General features: G+C 38.5%; 1 protein-coding gene across 1 annotated transcript in view; it reads left to right on the top strand.

The window, feature by feature from the left end:
• The first annotated feature begins 559 nt into the window (after positions 1-559).
• Positions 560-20759, top strand: part of LOC127418337 (autophagy-related protein 2 homolog A-like) — a 55935-nt gene continuing 35735 nt past the window's right edge. The window contains exons 1-20 of the mRNA XM_051658911.1: positions 560-1067; positions 1817-1979; positions 3021-3170; positions 3636-3738; positions 4074-4212; positions 4561-4767; positions 6309-6411; positions 7181-7348; positions 7515-7657; positions 9495-9570; positions 9695-9947; positions 11055-11196; positions 11881-11979; positions 12521-12688; positions 13509-13755; positions 13996-14083; positions 14193-14349; positions 17586-17728; positions 19357-19511; positions 19605-19759. Coding sequence (XP_051514871.1) covers positions 897-1067; positions 1817-1979; positions 3021-3170; positions 3636-3738; positions 4074-4212; positions 4561-4767; positions 6309-6411; positions 7181-7348; positions 7515-7657; positions 9495-9570; positions 9695-9947; positions 11055-11196; positions 11881-11979; positions 12521-12688; positions 13509-13755; positions 13996-14083; positions 14193-14349; positions 17586-17728; positions 19357-19511; positions 19605-19759 — 3030 coding nt within the window. The 5' untranslated portion in view covers positions 560-896. The remainder of the gene's footprint in view (positions 1068-1816; positions 1980-3020; positions 3171-3635; positions 3739-4073; positions 4213-4560; positions 4768-6308; positions 6412-7180; positions 7349-7514; positions 7658-9494; positions 9571-9694; positions 9948-11054; positions 11197-11880; positions 11980-12520; positions 12689-13508; positions 13756-13995; positions 14084-14192; positions 14350-17585; positions 17729-19356; positions 19512-19604; positions 19760-20759) is intronic.

The following is a 20759-nucleotide window of genomic DNA, read 5'->3' on the forward strand; positions in this document are numbered from 1 at the left end:
ACAGTATCTGTTCTTCTGGATCTAGTATAGCCATGAACAAACTTTATACCGATTTAATAACAAACATTAGCGAGAAACAAATGGGAGCTTTCAATTTCAGAATAAAACTCTTGGCTCTTTAGCTGTAATACGCCATTTGAAACCGAACAGTAAGACTAAGTGAGGCCTTTACAAGTAATTTAAAATATATGTCTGCTTCAAATAAAACGGCAGCATCAAATCTGTATTAATGCATCAAATCTAACAATCAACCAGTGAACTGAACTGTATTCTGGAAATAAGCACAAAAAATTGCAACTCGCGAGTGCCTATATTTATAAATATCCCCCTCGCCCGCACCCACTCCAAAAAAACCTGGGATGCAAAACTAACATGTCTTTCATTTAATGGAAAATATTACATTCAAACATGACGTGTGTAACGATGAATGCGCATGCTTTTTGTGGTGAGTGTGGCTTTCTTATGACCTTCCCAACATGGCGGATCCCCACGTCCAACTTCCGGTTTCTTGCGTCTTCGATGACGTAATGACGCCACTCTTTCAGTCTGAGGATGAAAACAATAAACAACCCGCTGGCCAGAAGAAGCACAGAGGAACCTGTCGCATATTTTTGAGACATTTATGATTAAAAGAAAAACTAGAACGACCCGTTTCAACAAAAAGAAGCTCTTTTAAAAGCCGCTCTGAACAAAGCCAGGTCCAAACACGGACATTCGGGGGATTCTGGTGTCAGAGGACAAGTTAGACGCTTTCATATTTTTTATATATATATATATTTTTTTTTATTATCGTATTCTCATCTGTACACACTACCGAGGGGGCTTAAATCTGTTATGCCGGACTGGTCTCTCTCTCCGTCGCCTCTCAGCTCCCTCTCCCCGTCTGCTGTGGCCCCATGTCTCGGTGGCTCTTCCCTTGGTCGGGCTCTATTAAGAAACGGGCCTGTCAGTACCTACTGCAACACTACCTGGGCCACTTCCTGGAGGAGAGACTCAGTTTGGACCAGCTGAGCTTGGATCTGTACAATGGCAGCGGGGTCATTAGAAATATTAACCTGGACGTTTGGGTAAGTGGGGGGTTGAGACATGTCCAGGCCAGTTTGTCTTTAGATCTCTCCACCATGTGGCCCTTGTTCCCTTTGCCAGTGTTTCGCAATGTCTGGACAAACTAGACATCAACTCAACTCACTCATCATGTTTCCTGGTTTAATGACCTGCAGATAAAGTTACAGCTTAAAGGGATAGATTCTGTAATCATGTGCTCACTCTCAATTAGTTCCAAACCTGTTTGACTTTCCTCTTTGTAACAACTCCTAAAGAGAGTGTTTGAAGAATGTTCACACTGCTACAATGAAAGTGGATGGTGACTTGGGGCCGTGAAGCTCTAAAAATTATGGAAACGCACAATAAAAGTAGTCCACATGACTCATGCACTATATTCCAAGTCTTCTGAAGCCGTATAATAACTTTGTGCAAGGAACCGACTGAAATTTAAATCGTTATTCACTAAAAACCTTGCTCAACATCTGTTGTCAGCATTCACTTTCTTTCTTCCATGTCCAAGTTGCTCTTATACAGAAATGAAAGTAATTGAAAGACATTGTTGCCACTGATATTCCTTAATAACTTTTGCTTTCACATTCTGAAATAACACACTTTATGTTTTGCAATGTATCTGGTGTTGCCAATTAGCTCAGCGTCCTTTCCCCATTTTGAAGTCATCACCTCTTTTGTCCTGCCTGTTACTTTTGTTCTTCCATGTGGTCAGTTGTCCAACTCCAGGTTTCCTAACTGTTCTCTGGTCTTTCTCTTTCAGGCGGTGAATGAGTTGTTGGATTCGTTGGGGGCTCCGCTAGAGATTGTTGAAGGTTTCGTGAGCAGCATAGCGGTGACTATTCCCTGGGCAGCACTTTTGACGGACCACTGCACCCTTGAAGTCACTGGATTGCAAATAACATGCAGACCCAAATACAGAACCAGTGAGTTCAGTGGACTGCGCTTTGTAGAGCACATATTCAGGACCAAATATAATAACTTAAAGTTGAAGTGTGTAAAGGTGAAGAATTTAGATGTTTAAAAACTTTCTCCTATACCACTTTAATATGCAGAGACTATAAGTAAGCCATAGGGCAAAACGTTGCACAATATTTTTTGTTTCTTCATATATATTTTTTAACACAACAGGGGGTCGCACACCGGATGCGTCTGGCAGGCGACATGGCGCATTCTAAAATTTGAAACGATTTTCTATGAAGGTACACACACCACCGGTGCCGCTCAGCATTTGTCAGCGGTGTCCATTTACGACTCCGGGGGCTGCTCAAAATCCTGCAGTGCCACGGAGCGCAACTCGTGTAGTTTTCCATTAAATTAAATAGTTTTCCTTCACTTTGTTCATTCTTGAAGAAGTACAAAAACGTAACTTTTGTGTGTATGGTGACTAGATTCACAACTCTGGATTGCCACCTGCACCACATCGATGCGCCCTCCAGTATTAAGTGTAGTAAATGGTGTATCACCCCCTTGTGGTCTCCCGAAGCTATTGCACCAGACTACATTAAATGGAAGGCTTATAAATTAGGCTTCTAATTTAAATGTCGGCTAATGTTAATATATAAACACACTGAGAAAATAACGTGCCGATCAATAATTGTATCGATATTTTATGACATTTCTACCATCTGTAGATTGACTTTCTGAAAATTGTAAATACCATGACTTTGTGGCACTATCAAAATATTGCTCTGTTTGTTTGAGCATACCAATCAGCCCAACACAATTGGCTCAACCAATGGTATGGGGCGGGACGATCTATTTTGCCCAACTAATAACAGACAGGTCGAGTGTTCTGGGAAACCTATTTGAAAGCAAATACACACTTCAGCTTTAAAAGTCAACCATTGAAAAATATATTGGTTAACCATTATTTTTTATATTACATTTATAGTAGTTATTGTGAATGCCTTTGATCGCTTGTAGTAGCATTTTTATTTTTTTTATTTTTTTATGATCTCTGTTAGATGGCAGCTGGGATTCTCAAGGGTGGTCCTCATGTATGACGTCTAGCATGCAGTTGGCCCAGGAGTGCCTGAAGGACCCGCCCGAAGCATCCGAAGAGCCGCCCGCTCCACTGGAGGGGCTGGAAATGTTTGCACAGACCATTGAGACAGGTGTGTATCAAGACTGACCAGGATTGCTCTACTTTATAGACACGGTTTGCATGTTAACATGATTTTATTGTGATAAAATCTCATTACTAACCTTTTCTGTGTAAAGTTATATCTAGTACTGGGATTACAGGGTTGTGTTGTCATTGTGACAACAAAGTTTTAATATTAGATATAGCTTAAAACTGAAAAGGTTTGTAAGCGATTTTATCACACTAAAGTTGTGTTAACGTGTGTAATATGGCAATACTTTTTACAGGCCCTATTCACTTCCATTGTAAATGCCTTACTATAACTGTGACTTTTTTTTGTAAAGGATGGATGTATCATTGATTTTTGTGGTAATTGATATTATGCTACAAATGCTTTTGAAAGTGCTGAACTTGTATTGAATCTGGAACATTCCATAAATATCTTTATTGTAGTTCAGTCACTTGCTGGAAGCTTTAGCTGTTTTTATGTTTACAGTCCTACGTCGAATAAAAGTCACCTTTCTGGAGACCATAGTGAGAGTAGAACACCATCCCCTGGACTCTGACGCTGGGGTTGCCTTAGAGATGCGCATTAAACGGTGAGACCTCACATAAATGACATCTTTGTGAACATGATGCAGGAATGTATCTTAATGTATACAGTTCTATTGTCTGTATATTTCTAAGGTGTTATGAATTGGTAGTACTACAAACAGGGCAAGTTACCTCCTAAATTAGACTCAAAATAACCACTTTACTGGAAAAGAAACACATTTATGTCCTGTTAAATGCATTCTCTTAGAAGATCCACTGGTTCAGCTAAAAGCAGTGTTGACATACTTGGTGACTCATGGACAAAATGATACCTAGAATGCATTCCTTTGTTTGTAACTGAGCTGTATTTTGTCCCCGCTGGCTGTGTGCTGTATTGCAGTGTGGACTATTGTGATGAGGCTGTAAGAGACTCAAGCCAGACAGTGCCTGTAGACATCCACCAGCCACCAGCCTTCCTGCACAAGATCCTACAGCTCAACTCTGTGCAGCTGCTCTACGAGACCCTGAGAGGGTCACAGGTCAGGAGTACTACAGTATCGTGAAAAAACAAACTGCAAAAGGTCTGGGGCTCATTGAAGTTTAAACTAGCCAAGAACCACCCACTTAGAACTGACTCGCAAAGCGCTCAATCACAGTTATGTCTGTCATTACTTGCCGTTTTGGGTTAACTGTGAAAGATTATACTGTAATGATGGCACAGCAGTTTCTGCAAGCGATTGTAAAGAAAGCACAGACAAATATCAGAAGTTTTGGTGTGTTGTGCACGGCCTAGCGGTTAAATATGTGACCTGGAAACGCATCTTTCCAGGTTGTGGGTTTGATCCCTGAAAAAAGACCATTATTTGAGCTTCTTTCTTGTGTTTCAGGGGCTGATTCATTCTGATATGGAGAGCAGCAGGGAGAGTTTTAAAAAGACAGATGAGGAAGATGATGATGATGAAGTTGCCACTGATGCCCCACAATCACTGCATCCGACCCAGAAGCCCCCTGAACCCTTGCTGATTGGACAGTGCTCAGGATTCATAGAGACAACGGTCAAAATCAAACAAAACGAAATGCTGCCTGGGCCCAAGGTATGTGCTCACAATCCATCAGACTGAATACGGCGCCTAAACATGCACCCATTGCAATGTCTTCAGTTTTCACTACCTTGCTCTAAAGTTACAACTAGGGCTCTCAATCAATCAAAACATTTAACTGAATTAATTACATGACGTGTCAATTAATTAATAGAATTAATCACAATCAATCACGTAAATCAACATGTACTCACATGAAGATAATTCAATTTAAATAATTCATAATAATTCAAATAATTATAAATGTATATATGTTTGCCTACAGTCGACAGCATTCCATTTTGCAATTGTTTTCGTCAATGTGTCCTGTTCTCACTGGACGTGTTCTTGTGTTCTGTCTGTGCTATTTGTAATTGTCGATGTATTTACATTTGGGTCAGAAAGACACATCTCGCTGGTTTTCAGCGTCATAAACGCCACATTTTTAGGGCGCTACGACAGGTTAAAAGTAGTTAAAACTTCGAAAATCGTGAGATCCCAGCATTCTGTTGTGCTTCGTCCAGCTGTCAAGAACGAGTCCTGTGTTAGATCTGTCTCTGTGCTTCTCGCAAGGTTTGTTTAGGCATGCTGACTGCCCCCTGCTGACAAGGCTCTTAAAACATGTATTTAAATGTACTTGAATTGCTCCATAGGATTTTTTTAACGTTATTTATGTATGAGTCCGAGGGCATGATTGGTTACTTGATTTTTTTATTACATGGGCCTCGGGAATACTCTATTCTGATTGATCAATGCCGCCATCTAGCGGTCTGATATTTCTGAGGACCAACCGCACTTCCGGGGATTAAGATATATCAGACCGCTTATCTGGGTATTACGAGTAATCTTTCCTGTTTCTCGGCTCACTGTGCGATATCTACAAGTAAGCTAATACAATTATTTCAACTCAAATCAATGTTTCGTGTGCATTTATTTATTTATTTATTTGGCAACTAGTCTTGTAAAGAGCTGGATAATAGCTGTCACATGGTCATTTTCACAAAATAAACACCAGCAGAACTCTGACGCAAACCGGAGGTGGAATTTAGCTGTTCAGCGATTTGTTTCTTCTCACATAATTACATAATTTGAATGTAAATCAATGTTTCATTTCCATTTATTTATTTATTTATTTATTTATTTATTTGGTTAGTAGCCATGTAATAAGCTGGATAATGTACAGTCAGCCGGTTGTTAATGCAAAATGAATTCCGGGTGATACAAGACTGACAAGAACTGATCGTCCTGTCTGGCTTTATTTGATGATATCAACTGGCTGACTGTACATCCATTACATAATTAATTGCACTAAATTAACACGTTAAATTGACAGCATAGTTACAGCATTTTTTTCTGATCATACACAAGTATACAGTGCACAGAATAGAAAGACGAAATAGGAAAGTTTTATAGCCTTTCACATAAGATGGACATTCATACATTTTCCATATTAGTTAGAACAAAGGATCGCATCATTCTGTTTCGGGGTGCATTAAAGATGAACACAAAATATCTATAGAAGTTTTTTAGGTGCTGAATTGTTTCTCTTCTCTTAGTTTGAGTTGGATGGTAAGGTGGGCTGTCTCCACCTGCTGCTGTCCCCCAATCAGATCACTCACCTGACTGATCTCCTGTCTGCCCTCTGCATCGATACATCAGGTAACCTGAACATTTGTAAAGTCAACTGTGTGTGTGTTCATGTCTTGCAGTAGTGCTGATGACTCAGTCTCATGTCCTGATACCATGAAGTGACTCTTCATGCAAAAGTTTTCAAATTTATCAGTATCCACTTATTAAAGGGATAGTTCACCCAAAAATGAAAATTCTCTCATCATTTATTAACCCAAATGGAAAGATGACTTTTTTCTTGTCTTCAAAAGCGGTGAGAAGCAGTATCAATATTTAAGTTATTTTTTACTATAAATCTCCACTTTTACTTTCACTTTCATGTTCTTCTTTTGTTTTTGGCGATTCATATACTTCGTGCATATTGCCAACCAACTGGCAGGGAGAAGAGTTTATTGAAGAAGTAAAAAAACGACTTCTGTATTGATCTGTTTTTCACCCACACTTGTCATGTCGCTTCTGAAGACATGGATTAATCCACTGGAGTCTTATGGATTACTTTGTGTTGCCTTTGTGCTTTTTTGAGATTCATAGTTCTGGTCACCATTCACTTGCATTGTATGGACCTACAGAGCTGAGATATTCTTCTAAAAATCTTCATTTGTGTTAATCAGAATAAAGTCATCTTTCCATCTAGGATGGCATGAGGGTGAGTAAATGATGAGAGAATTTTCATTTTTGGGTGAACTATCCCTTTAAAATGTCTTAAACTAGGATCCCATCATGATGCAGTTGAAGCATGCTTCAGCCTGACTGTATAGCCAGTGGGATGATTGTGTTTCCATCGCTCTGTGTCTTTCAGAGGGCAGCAGGGGTGGAGGTGTATCTTCTGGGGGCATCTCTAGGCCGCTGGACTCTGATGATCTGCGTTTGATTGAAGAGGATCTCAGTAAACAGCTGAATGCAGAAATGATTGACAGAGACCTGGAGCTGGACACCGAGCCTTACATCATCACCATGGATAATGGAGGTAAGAATCCATTCAAAACAAACTGATGTCTCCATTTCTTCATGCCTTGAATGTGATTTCACAAACGGTGGGCAGACCTGTCCTGTCTCTAGAATTACATTTGTAGTTGAGGTTCATGTTCAGTTTTCTGTGTAGTTATTCATCTTTGACCGTTCTTCTCTCTCAGAGATGTTCTACTCGATGGGTCCAGGCTACATGACTAGCAGTGTGTTGTCGACACGATCTGGGAGTGAGTTGTCTGACAGCGACATGGAGTCGTCCATTCACAGCCAGAGCAGCCTGGCTCAAACAAACCCTCTGTCTCCACAGGTCAGTACTGGTAGTGAACGTGTGAAAGGACCTTACTTCTGTTCAGAAAACATACATGACAAAACTTGAAAAGAAAGCAGTGCATCTCTATGATCTTCTTCACTCTGAGTACGACATGTACTGTAGCGATGATTCATCCGGTGTTATTATCGTCAACAATATTGCTAACAAAAATGTTTGTTGACACTTCCTATAGCTATATGAGATTAATCAGAAATGTAATATTACAGTTTACATCTGCACAGACAATGAAGCAAATACACAGATGAACTTCAGCCAAGTTATGAGCTAAATTTAGATATCAAAAGTAAAATGGACTATGACAATATATTGACTAAAATTTAATATATATATATTTTTTTTTTGGTCAAAAGACAAAAATTAAGACAAATGTATTTCTTTTTTAAATTCACATCATACCCATCGATTCTTTACTTTATTTTTTTTTTTTTTTTTTTTTTTTTTTTATTAGATTGTTTGAACAAACATTTCATTCACATATGCAAACTTTTTTTTATTTTATTTTTATTAATAAATATTCTGCATTGGTCTCAGTTTGAATAATTTTGTTGCAAAAAAATAGTTTGTAAATATTTTATACTTTATTGACTTGAAGTTGCATTGGACTTTCTGTGAACAGGCCTTATGTGTATATGAGTTGTTGACATCGTCAAAGATTATTTTAAATTTAGGTAATTCTCTTACAATTATTTTGCATGGAGCTTTTTATTATATTAATTAAGAAACTATCTGAAATATTTGTACTTAAAGGAATAGTTCACCCAAAAATGAAAATTCTCATCATTTACTCACCCTCATGCCATCCCAGATGTGTATGACTTTCTGTCTTCTGCTGAACACAATTCAAGATTTTTATAAGAATATCTCAGCTCTGTAGGTCCATATAATGCAAGTGAATGGTGACCAAAACTTTGAAGCTCCAAAAAGCACATAAAGGCAGCATAAATGTAATCCAAACGACTCCAGTGTTTAAATCTATGTCTTCAGAAGTGATATAATAGGTGTGAGTGAGAAACAAATAAATATTTAAGTCCTTTTTTACAACAAATCTTCATTTTCGACCAGCCCTCCTAAGCGTGTTCGCAAGAGGATAGAGCTCTCCATTTGTTTTTAAGCAATTTGCATTCTTTGTGCATATCGCCACCAGTTGGGCAGGAAGGAGAAATAAATAAAAGGGAGGGATAAAGTAAAGGAAAATAATAAATAATCATATTTTCACATCAGCCCAGTAGGTGCTAAAACAGAAGAAAAACAACTTCCATGAACATGCATATGAGTTGTTTGAAAGTGGAGATTTATAGTAAAAAAGGACTTAAATATTGATCTGTTTTTCACCCACACCTATCATATCACTTCTGAAGACATAGATTAAAACACTGGTGTCATATGGATTACTTGTATGCTGCCTTTATCTGCTTTTTGGAGCTTCAAAGTTCTGGTCACCATTCACTTGCATTGTATGGACTTAAAGAGCTGAAATATTCTTCTAAAAATTATCATTTGTGATCTGCAGAAGAAAGAAAGTCATACACATCTGGGATGGCATGAGAGTGAGTAAATGAGAGAATCTTCATTTTTGGGTGAACTATCCCTTAACTTATTATTTTTTTTACACTACATGGCCATTTAAAATGAACCAGAAAGGTTAAAAGGTGATTAAAATGGTGAAAAACTTGAACAAATGGTGACTAGTTACAAGATTTACCTTGTAAATTCATATACGTTTTAACCCAAATAGTCCATGGACACATTATGCATCAACTACTCATATACGGTTTGTTTGATGAGACTGATCTGTGTGGAATCTGTCCTGCAGGGAGTGCTCAACTGTCCTCGTCCTTATCCTGTACCAGGATCCTTATCTAGTTTGCCACATTGTAGCAGACCTCCAAGTATGTATCTTAACCTGTTTTAAACAAACACACACACATCATTTTCATGTCACTGCAGTTCATTTCTGTTTCTCTTGCAATCAGGCAACAATCTTCTCCATTGTGACACGATTCTTTCCAACAGGACGTTCGTCTCGCGGTGGCCAATCGGAGCCACTGAAACCAGACTCCCTGCTACGCCTCTCTCTGGGCGGAGTCACTCTGACACTGTTGGAGCAGGAACTGCCCCCTGGTCCGGATGGGCCGTCCTCATTGGCTGAGGTGTCGCAGTTGTTTTTCCGTGAGCTTGCGTTCTTTAAGGACAGCATGTTCAGCGAAAGAGGCTTCCAGAATCTGAGAGGGAGCTTTACTAAAGCATGTCCCCACTCCCACATCAGGTACAGCCAGAATGGTGTTTGTACCACTTTCCATTTACTGGGGTGATAAATAGGGCCTTACTTTTTTTTTTTTTTTTTAAATGTTATCGACTGAACTCTATTTTCTAACACAGTGGAAGTGCTTTCCCAGTTGTTAGAGCCATTAACTCAGCAGGGAGATAAGTCAGTCAAGTTATGAACAACCTTTTTTTTATAGTAGGGGGGAAATCATGAGGTAACGGTTGTGCTCAAAACATGGGACACATCTAAATTAGGGCTGTCAACCAGTTAAAATATTTAATTGGTTTAATTACATGATGTGCCGATTAATTAAGTGAATTAATCGCAATTAATTACATACCAATATTTACTGAGAAAGGCCCACAAATAAAGGTAATTAAGAAAAATTAAAATGATTATAAATATAAACTATAAACCTAATAAATATTATAATTAAAATGCATTACATCATACTGTGGGAAAAGACAAGTAAAGCATTTAGGCAACACTAAAAGTGGTTTTAAAAGTGAAAATCTAGTTTGTTTTATTTCCATATCATTGCACATAACCTTATTTATGGCCCACTTCCCGCTGCTCCATTTTTAATTGTTGGTCAGTGTACTAATGCATCAGACAGGTGCTTTTGGAGCTTATAATTGCATTTAAGTACAGGCCGAGGGAAATAGATTTTTTTTTTTATTGCAATGCAAAATAAAAAATGTTTAACATGTTATTTTTTCACATAATTAATTGCCCTAAATTTAACCATAAAATGGACAGCCCTAATCTAAATATAATATTTTTGGTATTAATTAAAATAAAAAATAAAAAATTCTTTTTAACTACAATAAATTGGATATCATTTCAGCAGATTTAAATTATGATATCTGACATCTTTCCTCTGAGGTGGGACAGACCAAAATCACAATTTTAATGGGGGATACTGACACTTGATGTTTAATTGATTATCTAGCATACCTAATATTTCTCAACAAAATTTGTGCCTCTAATGATTTAACAAAAGGAATGGGACACCAAAGTGTAACCTATTTGACAAAAGATCATTGCACATTTACTGTATACATATGTACACACTGCCTTTGATGACCTCTGACCTCTGGTCTCCAGGGTGACGGGTGCAGCAGTGCAGCTGGCGTGTGAGATGCGAAGCGCTGGGCGGCACACCCGAGTCGCGACCTCTGACCTCTCCTTCAGCAGGCTGGAACTGCTGGAGTGCTTGTGGGACTCCGGTGGCATGCAGTACACAGAGGTACACGGCAAACTCTTTAAATTCTGCCACGTCCATTCTTCAGCTTTTATCAGGCAGTCTGTATTGCTTGTCTTATGGAGAAAGATACAGTATGTTGAGCCACAAGTCTCAGTAGTGAAAGAGTTTTGTAGGGTTCCACCCAAATAATTTGTTTTGTCAAGCATGAGTGCCCTGAGATTAATAGTGTATATCTTAAATGGGTCATATTCTATACTTTTTTAGCATACATGTACGATAAAGTCCACTTAGAAATTTAAGTCAAGGTGTCTTGCACTGAAAACAGTCATACTTTAGTTTTACAAGACTTCTACACGTTAATGACCTGTTTTGATAGGCTAACCTCTTTGCATGAGAAATGTTGTTGATATGTAAACATAGACGGTCATATGTTAATGTGTTCATGGTTGTGATGTCTCACGTTCAAGCACTTTTATTTCAAAAGGGCAAAGAAAATCCTGGAAATACTTTGTCTGCATCATTCTGTGGAGTATTTCGTTTAATTTCTGTTGCAATCTGAACCAGTTTGGATTGTCAAAATGGTCAAATTGCCTTACTATCAGAAAATAACCTTGAACACAGTTTGAATTAGAGTAAATCAGACAGCTGGGAAACTGTTTACAGATACACAAATTTTCTGGAAGTTACTTTTAAATGATTGTGCACGCACACATCTTGTTCTCCCAGCTTTTGCAGTTCCAGTCAGCAGGTCTCATCACGATGGGTGCAGCTGCCAGACCATGTGCTCAGTTCCACCACAGTCTGTCTGAGAAACACATGCGTAAGGTACTGTAACTTTATTCACCAAGTCTTGAGACATAGATCTAAGAGAAGTGTGTAAGCATGCTATATACTCTATATATATATATTTTTTTTTTTTTTTTGGTCTTCTGCCTTTAACAGTAGTGGTACATCTGGACACACCTGGTTAAAAACTGATACCAAAAATTGAAATGATCCTGCGTTTGGAATAACAAGAATATATTCTCTTAATATTGATATATATATATATTTAGATCAGAGTTATTACACTGTTATTTTTTGCTTCAATCGATGCAAATTTACCAAAACATTTAAGCTCCAACAATTTAAAAGAAAATATTTTTTACAATATTCTAGTCAGCTCTCTATTCCAAACATAGTAGAATATTTCTGTCATGATATTCAAAAAACAGAAAAAAAGATGTATATATTCAGCCAAGACATTCTCATTCCATTAAAACGGAAAATGCAAGTTTATTTGGTGCCTGACAATTCATCCATATTTAACAGCTACATTTTGGAAGCTGGTCACATGTTTCCACTCTTCCTGTTGTCTGTCATGTAGAGTGGAACGAGGCGGCGTGTGGTGCGTAGAGACAGCTCACTGCAGGTTGAGCTCGGGGAGCTCACCTCAGAGTTGGATCTGGACATTTTAGGCAGACTGGAGAACATCCTGCAAGCTCTGAGCTACTGCCCAACAACACCCCAAAGAACCAAAGCACACACTGCAGAGGTGACTGGACTCTCCTGCTCTAGAACACCAGCCAGTGCATCTGTGACATACTTGTGGACAGTAATGCTTTACAATGGAAGCCTATGGGGCAGATGTGCCAAAGAGTTTAAAGAGCAGACAATCTAAAGCTCATATTTTTGTTGAGGCCTTTAGATGGATTCTTCAGTCAAAAAAATGTTGTCCTTTTTAGATGGGACTACTTTTCAAGGAGGATGGGTGGAGCTTGCTCCATTTAAACATTGCATTAAAGGAATAGTTCACCCAAAAATGAAAATTCTCTCATCATTTACTCACCCTCATGCAATGCCAGATGTGTATGACTTTCTTTCTTCTGCTGAACACAAATGAAGATTTTTATAAGAATATCTCTGCTCTATTGGTCCATACAATGCAAGTGAATTGTGACCAGAATAGTTACATTACATCCCCTTCTGGTATACTTAGGTAGATGTCATGCAAATTTACTAGGTTTACATAGTGATGACATGAGCAGAAAGAGTGTTTATGATTTGCAGAGACAAAGTAGTGTTATACTTTCTAACACTGCGATAGCTGCATATTTCCTATGGTTATTCATGGTGCTGTACACTTTCCCCCTTTGCTGCCATTGTATGTATTACTGTAAACATATTTTCTTTTGTTTGTGCAAACTGATGGTCTAAATCATTTTCTGTAGTAATCAACAGCACACCACAGATTCTGTCGGAGTTTTACTTTTATTCAACCTGGAGCATTTCTTCAAATACGCTTGAGAATTAATAGTTTACAGGGTACAATTGGTCATACTTTATTGTTTCCCTCTCCTTTTTTCTCTCTGCAGACTCATTCGGTGGAGCTCCACTGTTCTCTCCTGCTTCAAGCTCCTCACGCCGTGCTGAAGGTCCGTTTCCCCATCCCTGACCTTCGACCTCCAGGGCTGAGGCGACCCTTGAGTCAGCGTGCAGTGCGCAGTGAGGTCTTGAGTCTGCAGATCTCTAATCTGGAGCTGAGGTCTCAGCAGGGGCCGGACGTTCAGCAAGAGGCCAAACTCACCAAACTGTTGGAGGCCTGTTTCACTGATCTGCTTGGTGAGGAAAATCCTGTGCTTAGAATGATCAAATATTCTATTCATTTACCGATATCGAGGATGAATTAAGCCCTGTTAATAATTAATTCAATTATATAAAAATAAAGCCCTGCCTTACACTATTTGGTGCTGAATATGTTAAAATGTTGAATTTAAACACGTTGGGAATATTATTGTTGAGGATACAGTGATGTTTACTCTCTCAGATGTTAGCTCAACTGGCGCATTGTGTTTGTTTTAGGAATGTATGAGGGCTGGGAGGGAGAATCATTTCCCTGTATCCATGTACAGAAGAGTCCTGTTCCACACAACCCTGATGGCACACCAAGGTGTGTGTGTGTGTGTGTGCGCTTATGTGTTATTATATAACACAGACAGATCTTTATTAAGATGAGAACATCTTGCCAACTGTCCCTCTCTCTCTGTCTCTTTCTCTAGGATCCAGGTACGAGTGAAAGAGGGAGCGGGAGGTGTGTGTGATGGGGTGAAGAGGGATCTGGGTCTGAGCTCTGTATCTCTGGAGAATCCCTGTGAGCTCAGAGAGAAGAACAGCTCTCCGTTCTCATCCAACCGCACCATGTTTGAGACAGAAGAGGTGCATCCACACTCTCCCTCTGTATCTGTTTGTTTGTCTGTCTGTATGTCATGAATATCCGGGTCACATTTCACCCCAAAATGAAAAGAAAGATGTATGAAATTATCATTTGCATAAAGAAAATTAAACCTTTTTCGGACCATTGATTGTTTAGCATTGTGACATTTTTATGCCAATTAAACATATTTGCGCCCACAATTCTCATTACTGTAATGTGTGTATGTATGTATGTATGTATATATATATATATATATATATACACACACACACACACACATACATTATAACTTATCCCTATATATATATATATATACAGTACTGTGCAAAAGTCTTAGGCATATAAGGTTTTTCACAAAAACATTTGTCTTAAGATGGTTATTTATATCTTCAGCTTTAGTGTGTCAATGGGAAATATACATTTTAGACTCTCAAACATTCCTTTTGCAAATAGAAAAGATTAGAATAGAAGAACAGAGAGCCCTGCAACAGATGTCATGGCCCCCACAAAGCCCCCCACTGAACATCGTGTCAGTCTGAGATTACATAAAGAGACAGAAACAATTGAGATAGCCTAAACAGATAGAAGAACTGTAGCAAATTCTCCAAGATGCTTGGAACATCCTATCTGCCAACAACCAAGAAAAACTGTGTCCATGTGTACCTAAGAGAATTGGTGCTGTTTTGATGGCAAAGGTGGTCACGTCGAATATTGATTTATCTATTTTTAAGTTTATTGGACTTAGTATGATGTGAATTGATAAATGAAAACTATTTATGGATTTATTGTAGAAGAAATCCTCACTATGCAACATTTTTCACAAGTGCCTAAAACCTTTGCACAGTACTGTGTGTGGGGGGGGATAAATTATAAGTAATAATTTGTAAAGTTCAGGTTCAGTGTAAAGTAAACATCACTGTAGTATATGTTGTTGTAATGAACTAGATTTATGCTGATTACTGTATTTAGACAGGATGATTTATTTTTCTGATATATTTTTAAAAAAAATATTTTGATTTTGGGGTGAAATATGATGTGGACTATCGCAAGCCCTTTCTACATTTAATCCCGTGCAGGATATGAATTATAGATATCTACAATCCAATTTTTACTAGTGACATGTTTTCACTAGTAGAATTACTCAATGTCTGTCATTCACTCCAGTTCAAAATCCAATTACAGATATCTGTTATTGATTTCTTAGTTGAAATTCCAATTTCATTCATCAACTATGTACTTCTTACTAGTAAAAAAAAAAAAAAAAAGATATCTTTTAGATTTGGTATTTCAGATTTTGGCAAATTGATTTCGGATATCAATAAATCGAAGAGTAATTAAATACATTTTAAAAGACTTTCTACTAGTTATAATCACATTACAGAAATCTGAAATTTACATTGCCAATAGTGAAAACATTCACATTTTCACTAGCTGTGATTCAGTTATTGATATCAGGAATGAACATCTGCACTTATAATATATATTTGTAATATAATTGTTGTAGGGCTGTGAATTGATAAAAAAATGAACTAATTAATCTTACAATTTTCTATGATTAATCAAAGTACATTAAATCTCAAAGAACTTGCAAGAAATTGGTTAGTCATCATTTATTTTAATTATTTAAATATGTACATGTTAAAATGTTTTGTTTTTTTTGCGGGAAGAGTTAATTAGACACAATTTTACAGGTATTAATCTTTTATACACGTATATGTATGCATGCCATAAAATCAGTGGACATGCTGTAATTACAGTTTGTGCAAAATCTGGCGTTTTCCAGTGGTCTTTTTTTAATAATAGGATGAAATGGGCAGATTCAATTCATATCAAACTTTATTGGCAAGAGAAAGTTAAGTGTACATTGTCAGTGCATTATTAGACACTATACATACAGATATAAAACATATTGAAAGTATAATTAATAATCTAAAGTTTAAGTAATAATGAAAATCTCAAAACTATATTTTCTCTGGCTGCCGTTAGGTCTCTATCACTCATACACTTGATCTAACTCACTGGTTCAGATGACAGTATGGGACCATGTTCAGGTGATGTGAAGAGATATGGCAGCTTGCCTGTATCTCTCCCACACCTGACTCAACACTTGCGGGTGAAGTCTCCATTCTCCATACAGGAAATCCACTCCCGTGTTTATTATGCCCGGGACATGCGTTGCATGTAATGAATAAGTGTGCAATGCTCCACACAATCAGTTTCTGTGTCAGGATGTGTAGTCGGGTCAAGAAAAATGTATATATATATATATATATATATATACCCATGTTAGCCACAGAAAGTGGGGAAAAACATTAGTGAAGTTTCAGAAAGTGAAAAAAGAACAGATAATGTGTCTCTCTTGTGCTTTGTTTCTGTCTTTGTATGAGCTCATGGCTTCGGTTGTTATTTCCCTGCCATGCGCTCCTCGGTTGGTCTCATGTTTCATGTTCTGAACATGGTGTCTGGATCCTGACTTCCTGTCTGGTTCGGTTTTGGTGCTGTCCAGTGCCAGTTCATCTTGTTTGGTGTCCATGTTGGTGTTGTGTTCTTCCCAGTTCCTGTCAGTTCCGGTCGGTCCTGTGTTTTTCCCCGTTATCCAGTCCAGCCCATTTTTGTCATTACCACCTAGTACCTAGTTTTACCCCTTCAGGGTAGTTTTTGTTTTGCCTTTGTTTATTTTTGTATTAATAAATCATTTTTGTTTTTACTCTGCATTTGGGTTGTGCCTCTGATTCTCTGTTCAGCCTGTGACACTGCATTGCTTTTTTCATCAGACCTATTAATTCAACTATTAATCACAGAAATGAAAGTGCTAAATTTCCCAGCCCTGATATTATAGATATCAAAAATTATCATTTTTATTAGCAAGTAGTGCTAATGTCTAAAACTGGAATTTCAACTAAGAAATTAATTATAGAAAACTGTAATTGTGTTTTGAACAGGAGTGAATGATTGTTGTGAAATACTACTTGTGAAAATGCAGTTACAGATATCAGTATTTATGAATTTTAAAGTTGAAATTCAAATTTTTATATAAAAAAGAGATATTTCTGCAAGTAATGTCATTTTTTATATCAAGAATTTACATTTAAATTGTGCAAATCACGATACGTGCATATTTCATTCATGTGCTATGTTTTGTCTTCTTATCACTTATTCTGTCTTGTCTCTTACTCTTTATTTTTACAAGTCTGTCTCTTTAAATCATTATACCTCTCTCTGTGTCTTTCTCTCTCAGATGGTGATCCCAGCAGACCCAGAGGAGATGAATGAGTTTCAGTCTCAGTGTACAAGTCAGTGTCAGTATGTGGTTGACATCACGTTTCCTGTAGCCTACATCCTTCTGCCTAGTAAAGAGGCCTTCCAGAGCATCTATAACAGGTATGTAGCAAATTAGCTTAAAAAGGGAATTATTTATATTTAGTTATAACTGGTTATAATTAATAATAAATATTTAGATTAGATCTTAGAATTAACTGTAGCAGAATCGATATTACAATTACTTGATCTGTCCGTCCACCGAGCAGACAATATAATTATTTATCAATTCTAGGAAGATTACTTTCCTGGCCAAGGAACAATAGCCCTCCTACTTATACAGTGCTAGCAGTAGTTTAGCATGTAGCAAGGAGCAACATTCAGTGACTTTGAATTGTGAGCGGAACACAGAGACAATCAATTGTGAATATAAGGGATTTAATAAATGAAACTATAACTAACATACAAACAAACTAAGCAAAACATACATATATAGAATGAAGGAAAGTAAGGAAAGGAGAGAGAGAGAGAGAGCAAAGAAGGCAGTATTTCACATCAATTAACCACAACCTAAATGAGAATCATCAGAGGCACAATTCACCTTAAAAGGGGTTCAAACTTAAACGCGCATCTAATCAGTTGTAAATGGTTACTTGCATTGGTTTGTTGCTGAATAAGAGTCTTGATGCGGTAGACGAGGTTCTCGACGATTTCTTTAGGAGTGAGCAAATCCACAAAGTTACTTGAAGGTAAACACTGCCAGAAGGTTAAACTCAAGAGAGAGTTTTGGTGTGTGTTGGTCTCAAGAAGAAGAGTTTTGAGCGATGATTAGTCTGCGTTCTGGAGTTTTGATAGTTCATTGCCGCACCCATTTTGTGGGTGGAGTGGCCAATCAGAGGCATGCATTTTGAGCGGGAGAGACATCCTTTGTCTCCATTTATGGCCCATTCGCATTTTATTGCTGATCTGGACCGCTAGTGCAGCTTTTAATTCAAAACATAGTAAGAATTGTTCGATGCATTTCACGATCACATGGTGTACATTATTGTGTGAGAAATAAAGAGAAGATCATTTTGATACCAAGAAGGTAACCTCCAGACGATATTAAAGCAGAGGTACACTCATACACTTGAATATAGGCATTTAACGTCTAACTAATACAAGTAAAGGGTTTTAACTAAGTTAATATAATAGGGGAATATACATACGACACATGCATATAGCAGATACATTTATAACTGCTTACTATGGCCTAAATAGAGAAAATGTCTTTAGGTGTGTGTGTGACGTGTATTGGAATTACTGGAGACAGACAACTGCTCTGGTGCCTGGCACGGGGGTCACCCCCCTTTGTGTGGAATGTGTTTGAAGCTTGATGGAGACACTCCAGAGGCGACCTGTTTTAGCATCCTTTTGATAGTGATAAAGACCATCTGCAATTTAGCACCCATATAAATGTAAACGCGGAGGCCAGGTCAGTAATTTATATGCAAATGTCAAAAGGCTAAAAGGGTTTTTTTTAAACAAAGTTTAACCAGCCATCACTGATCTTACCCAGACGTTACAGGTATCACACACACACACACTCACTGTCATCTTTTATCGGTTTATCTCTGGACATCAGTTAGTATTACTTTTTAGTATTAAATCATCCATGTATGTCAAGCTTAAACAAAGTCCAATAGAATTCTTGTGTATGTGTTGTTTTCCTCTTTCTCTCTTTGTCTTCTTCTCCCTCTCTTTCTCCCCAGGATTAATAATGATCTGTTGATGTGGGAGCCTCCTCCACCTCCTCAGTCTCCTCCTCCTGCTCCTCCCTCCTCTTTGCAAGGTGCTCGTAGTCTCTCCCACCAACACAGACATGTAGAGGACGAGTTTTACCTCTGTAAATCTGCCGTCAGACTGGGTCGGTCATCTTCGTCCTTTCCCTATTTGAAATTATGATGTATTCAAATGTTTTGGTTTCGATTTCATAATCTTTTGTCTCTCCTCATTCTAGATTCTGACTCTGAAGAGGAGGAGCCTCAGTTTAACTCAGCTAACCAATCAAAAAGAAGGAAACAGTCAGAGTCTCAGTCTAGCCACGCCCTCAGCCTGCTCTGTTTAACTGTGCTCATTGGCAAAGGTCGCCTCCAAGCCATGACAGACAGCAAGGTAACATTTTTTTATATATGTCAAATGCACAGGTAGCTGTCTAAACCTACTGGACATTATTGCCTGCCGCACATCCACCTGTGCCTTCAGTCGTCCAGCTACGGGGCCACCTATCTCATAGATGTCCCTGAACATCTCCTGGTGGTGGGGCAGTGGTCAGGGACATCTCCCTGCCACCCCCAGCAGCTGGACACTGGATCCTTTCCATTGCTTCCAGTTATTGCATTCCCATCAAGACCTTCCTACTTTATAGGTCATATCATGCAGCCATGGTTTGATTACCCCCTCCCCCCCCCCAATGAGCAGACCTACCCTACGTCCAAGGACTCTTCTCTGTTAGAAAAGACTATCTATCAGACTATGCCTACCACCTGTCCAGTGCCTATCCTTAAACCAATCTTTCAACAGATTAAGTAGGAGAGCGAAGTGAGAGGCGAGCCACGAGACTGCTTCAGCCAGCCCTCCAACGCCTAGCTTGGCCTGGTTTCGCTCCCGCACTCAGTCCCTCTCCAGAAACCCCCGGATAAGGACCGAGTGGGTCAGCAGAATAATTCCTCCACAGCCTTTTTCCTTTCCCACATACTACATATTACAATTGTTCCCTATTCCTACTTTCTCACTTCTGCACACCCCACTTTTCATCCTCGCTTCTTAACCATAGCTAGAAGCTCCCTTTTTCTGCTTCCTCTGCCATTTCCTTCAGAGACTTCTTCAACGCTGATCCAATGATACCAATGTGTTTCAATAGATGTTGCATTGATGTTCCCATAAATCCTCCACACCGGACCCCCACAGAGAAAGTTGCAGTCCTCCATCCATTTCCCTGCACTTGGTGGCCAGATCAGCATATTTTAGCTTCTTCCTCTCATAGGCTGCCTCCATTCCCTCTTCCATGGGGGACAGTAAGTTCAGTCATTATAACTTTTCTAGCTGACACCGACCATAAAAATATGTCCGGCCTAAAGGAGATAATGGCGACTCCAGTTGAACACCATTGACC

Source organism: Myxocyprinus asiaticus, chromosome 27 (assembly GCF_019703515.2).
Source record: "Myxocyprinus asiaticus isolate MX2 ecotype Aquarium Trade chromosome 27, UBuf_Myxa_2, whole genome shotgun sequence".
Lineage (NCBI taxonomy): Eukaryota > Metazoa > Chordata > Actinopteri > Cypriniformes > Catostomidae > Myxocyprinus > Myxocyprinus asiaticus.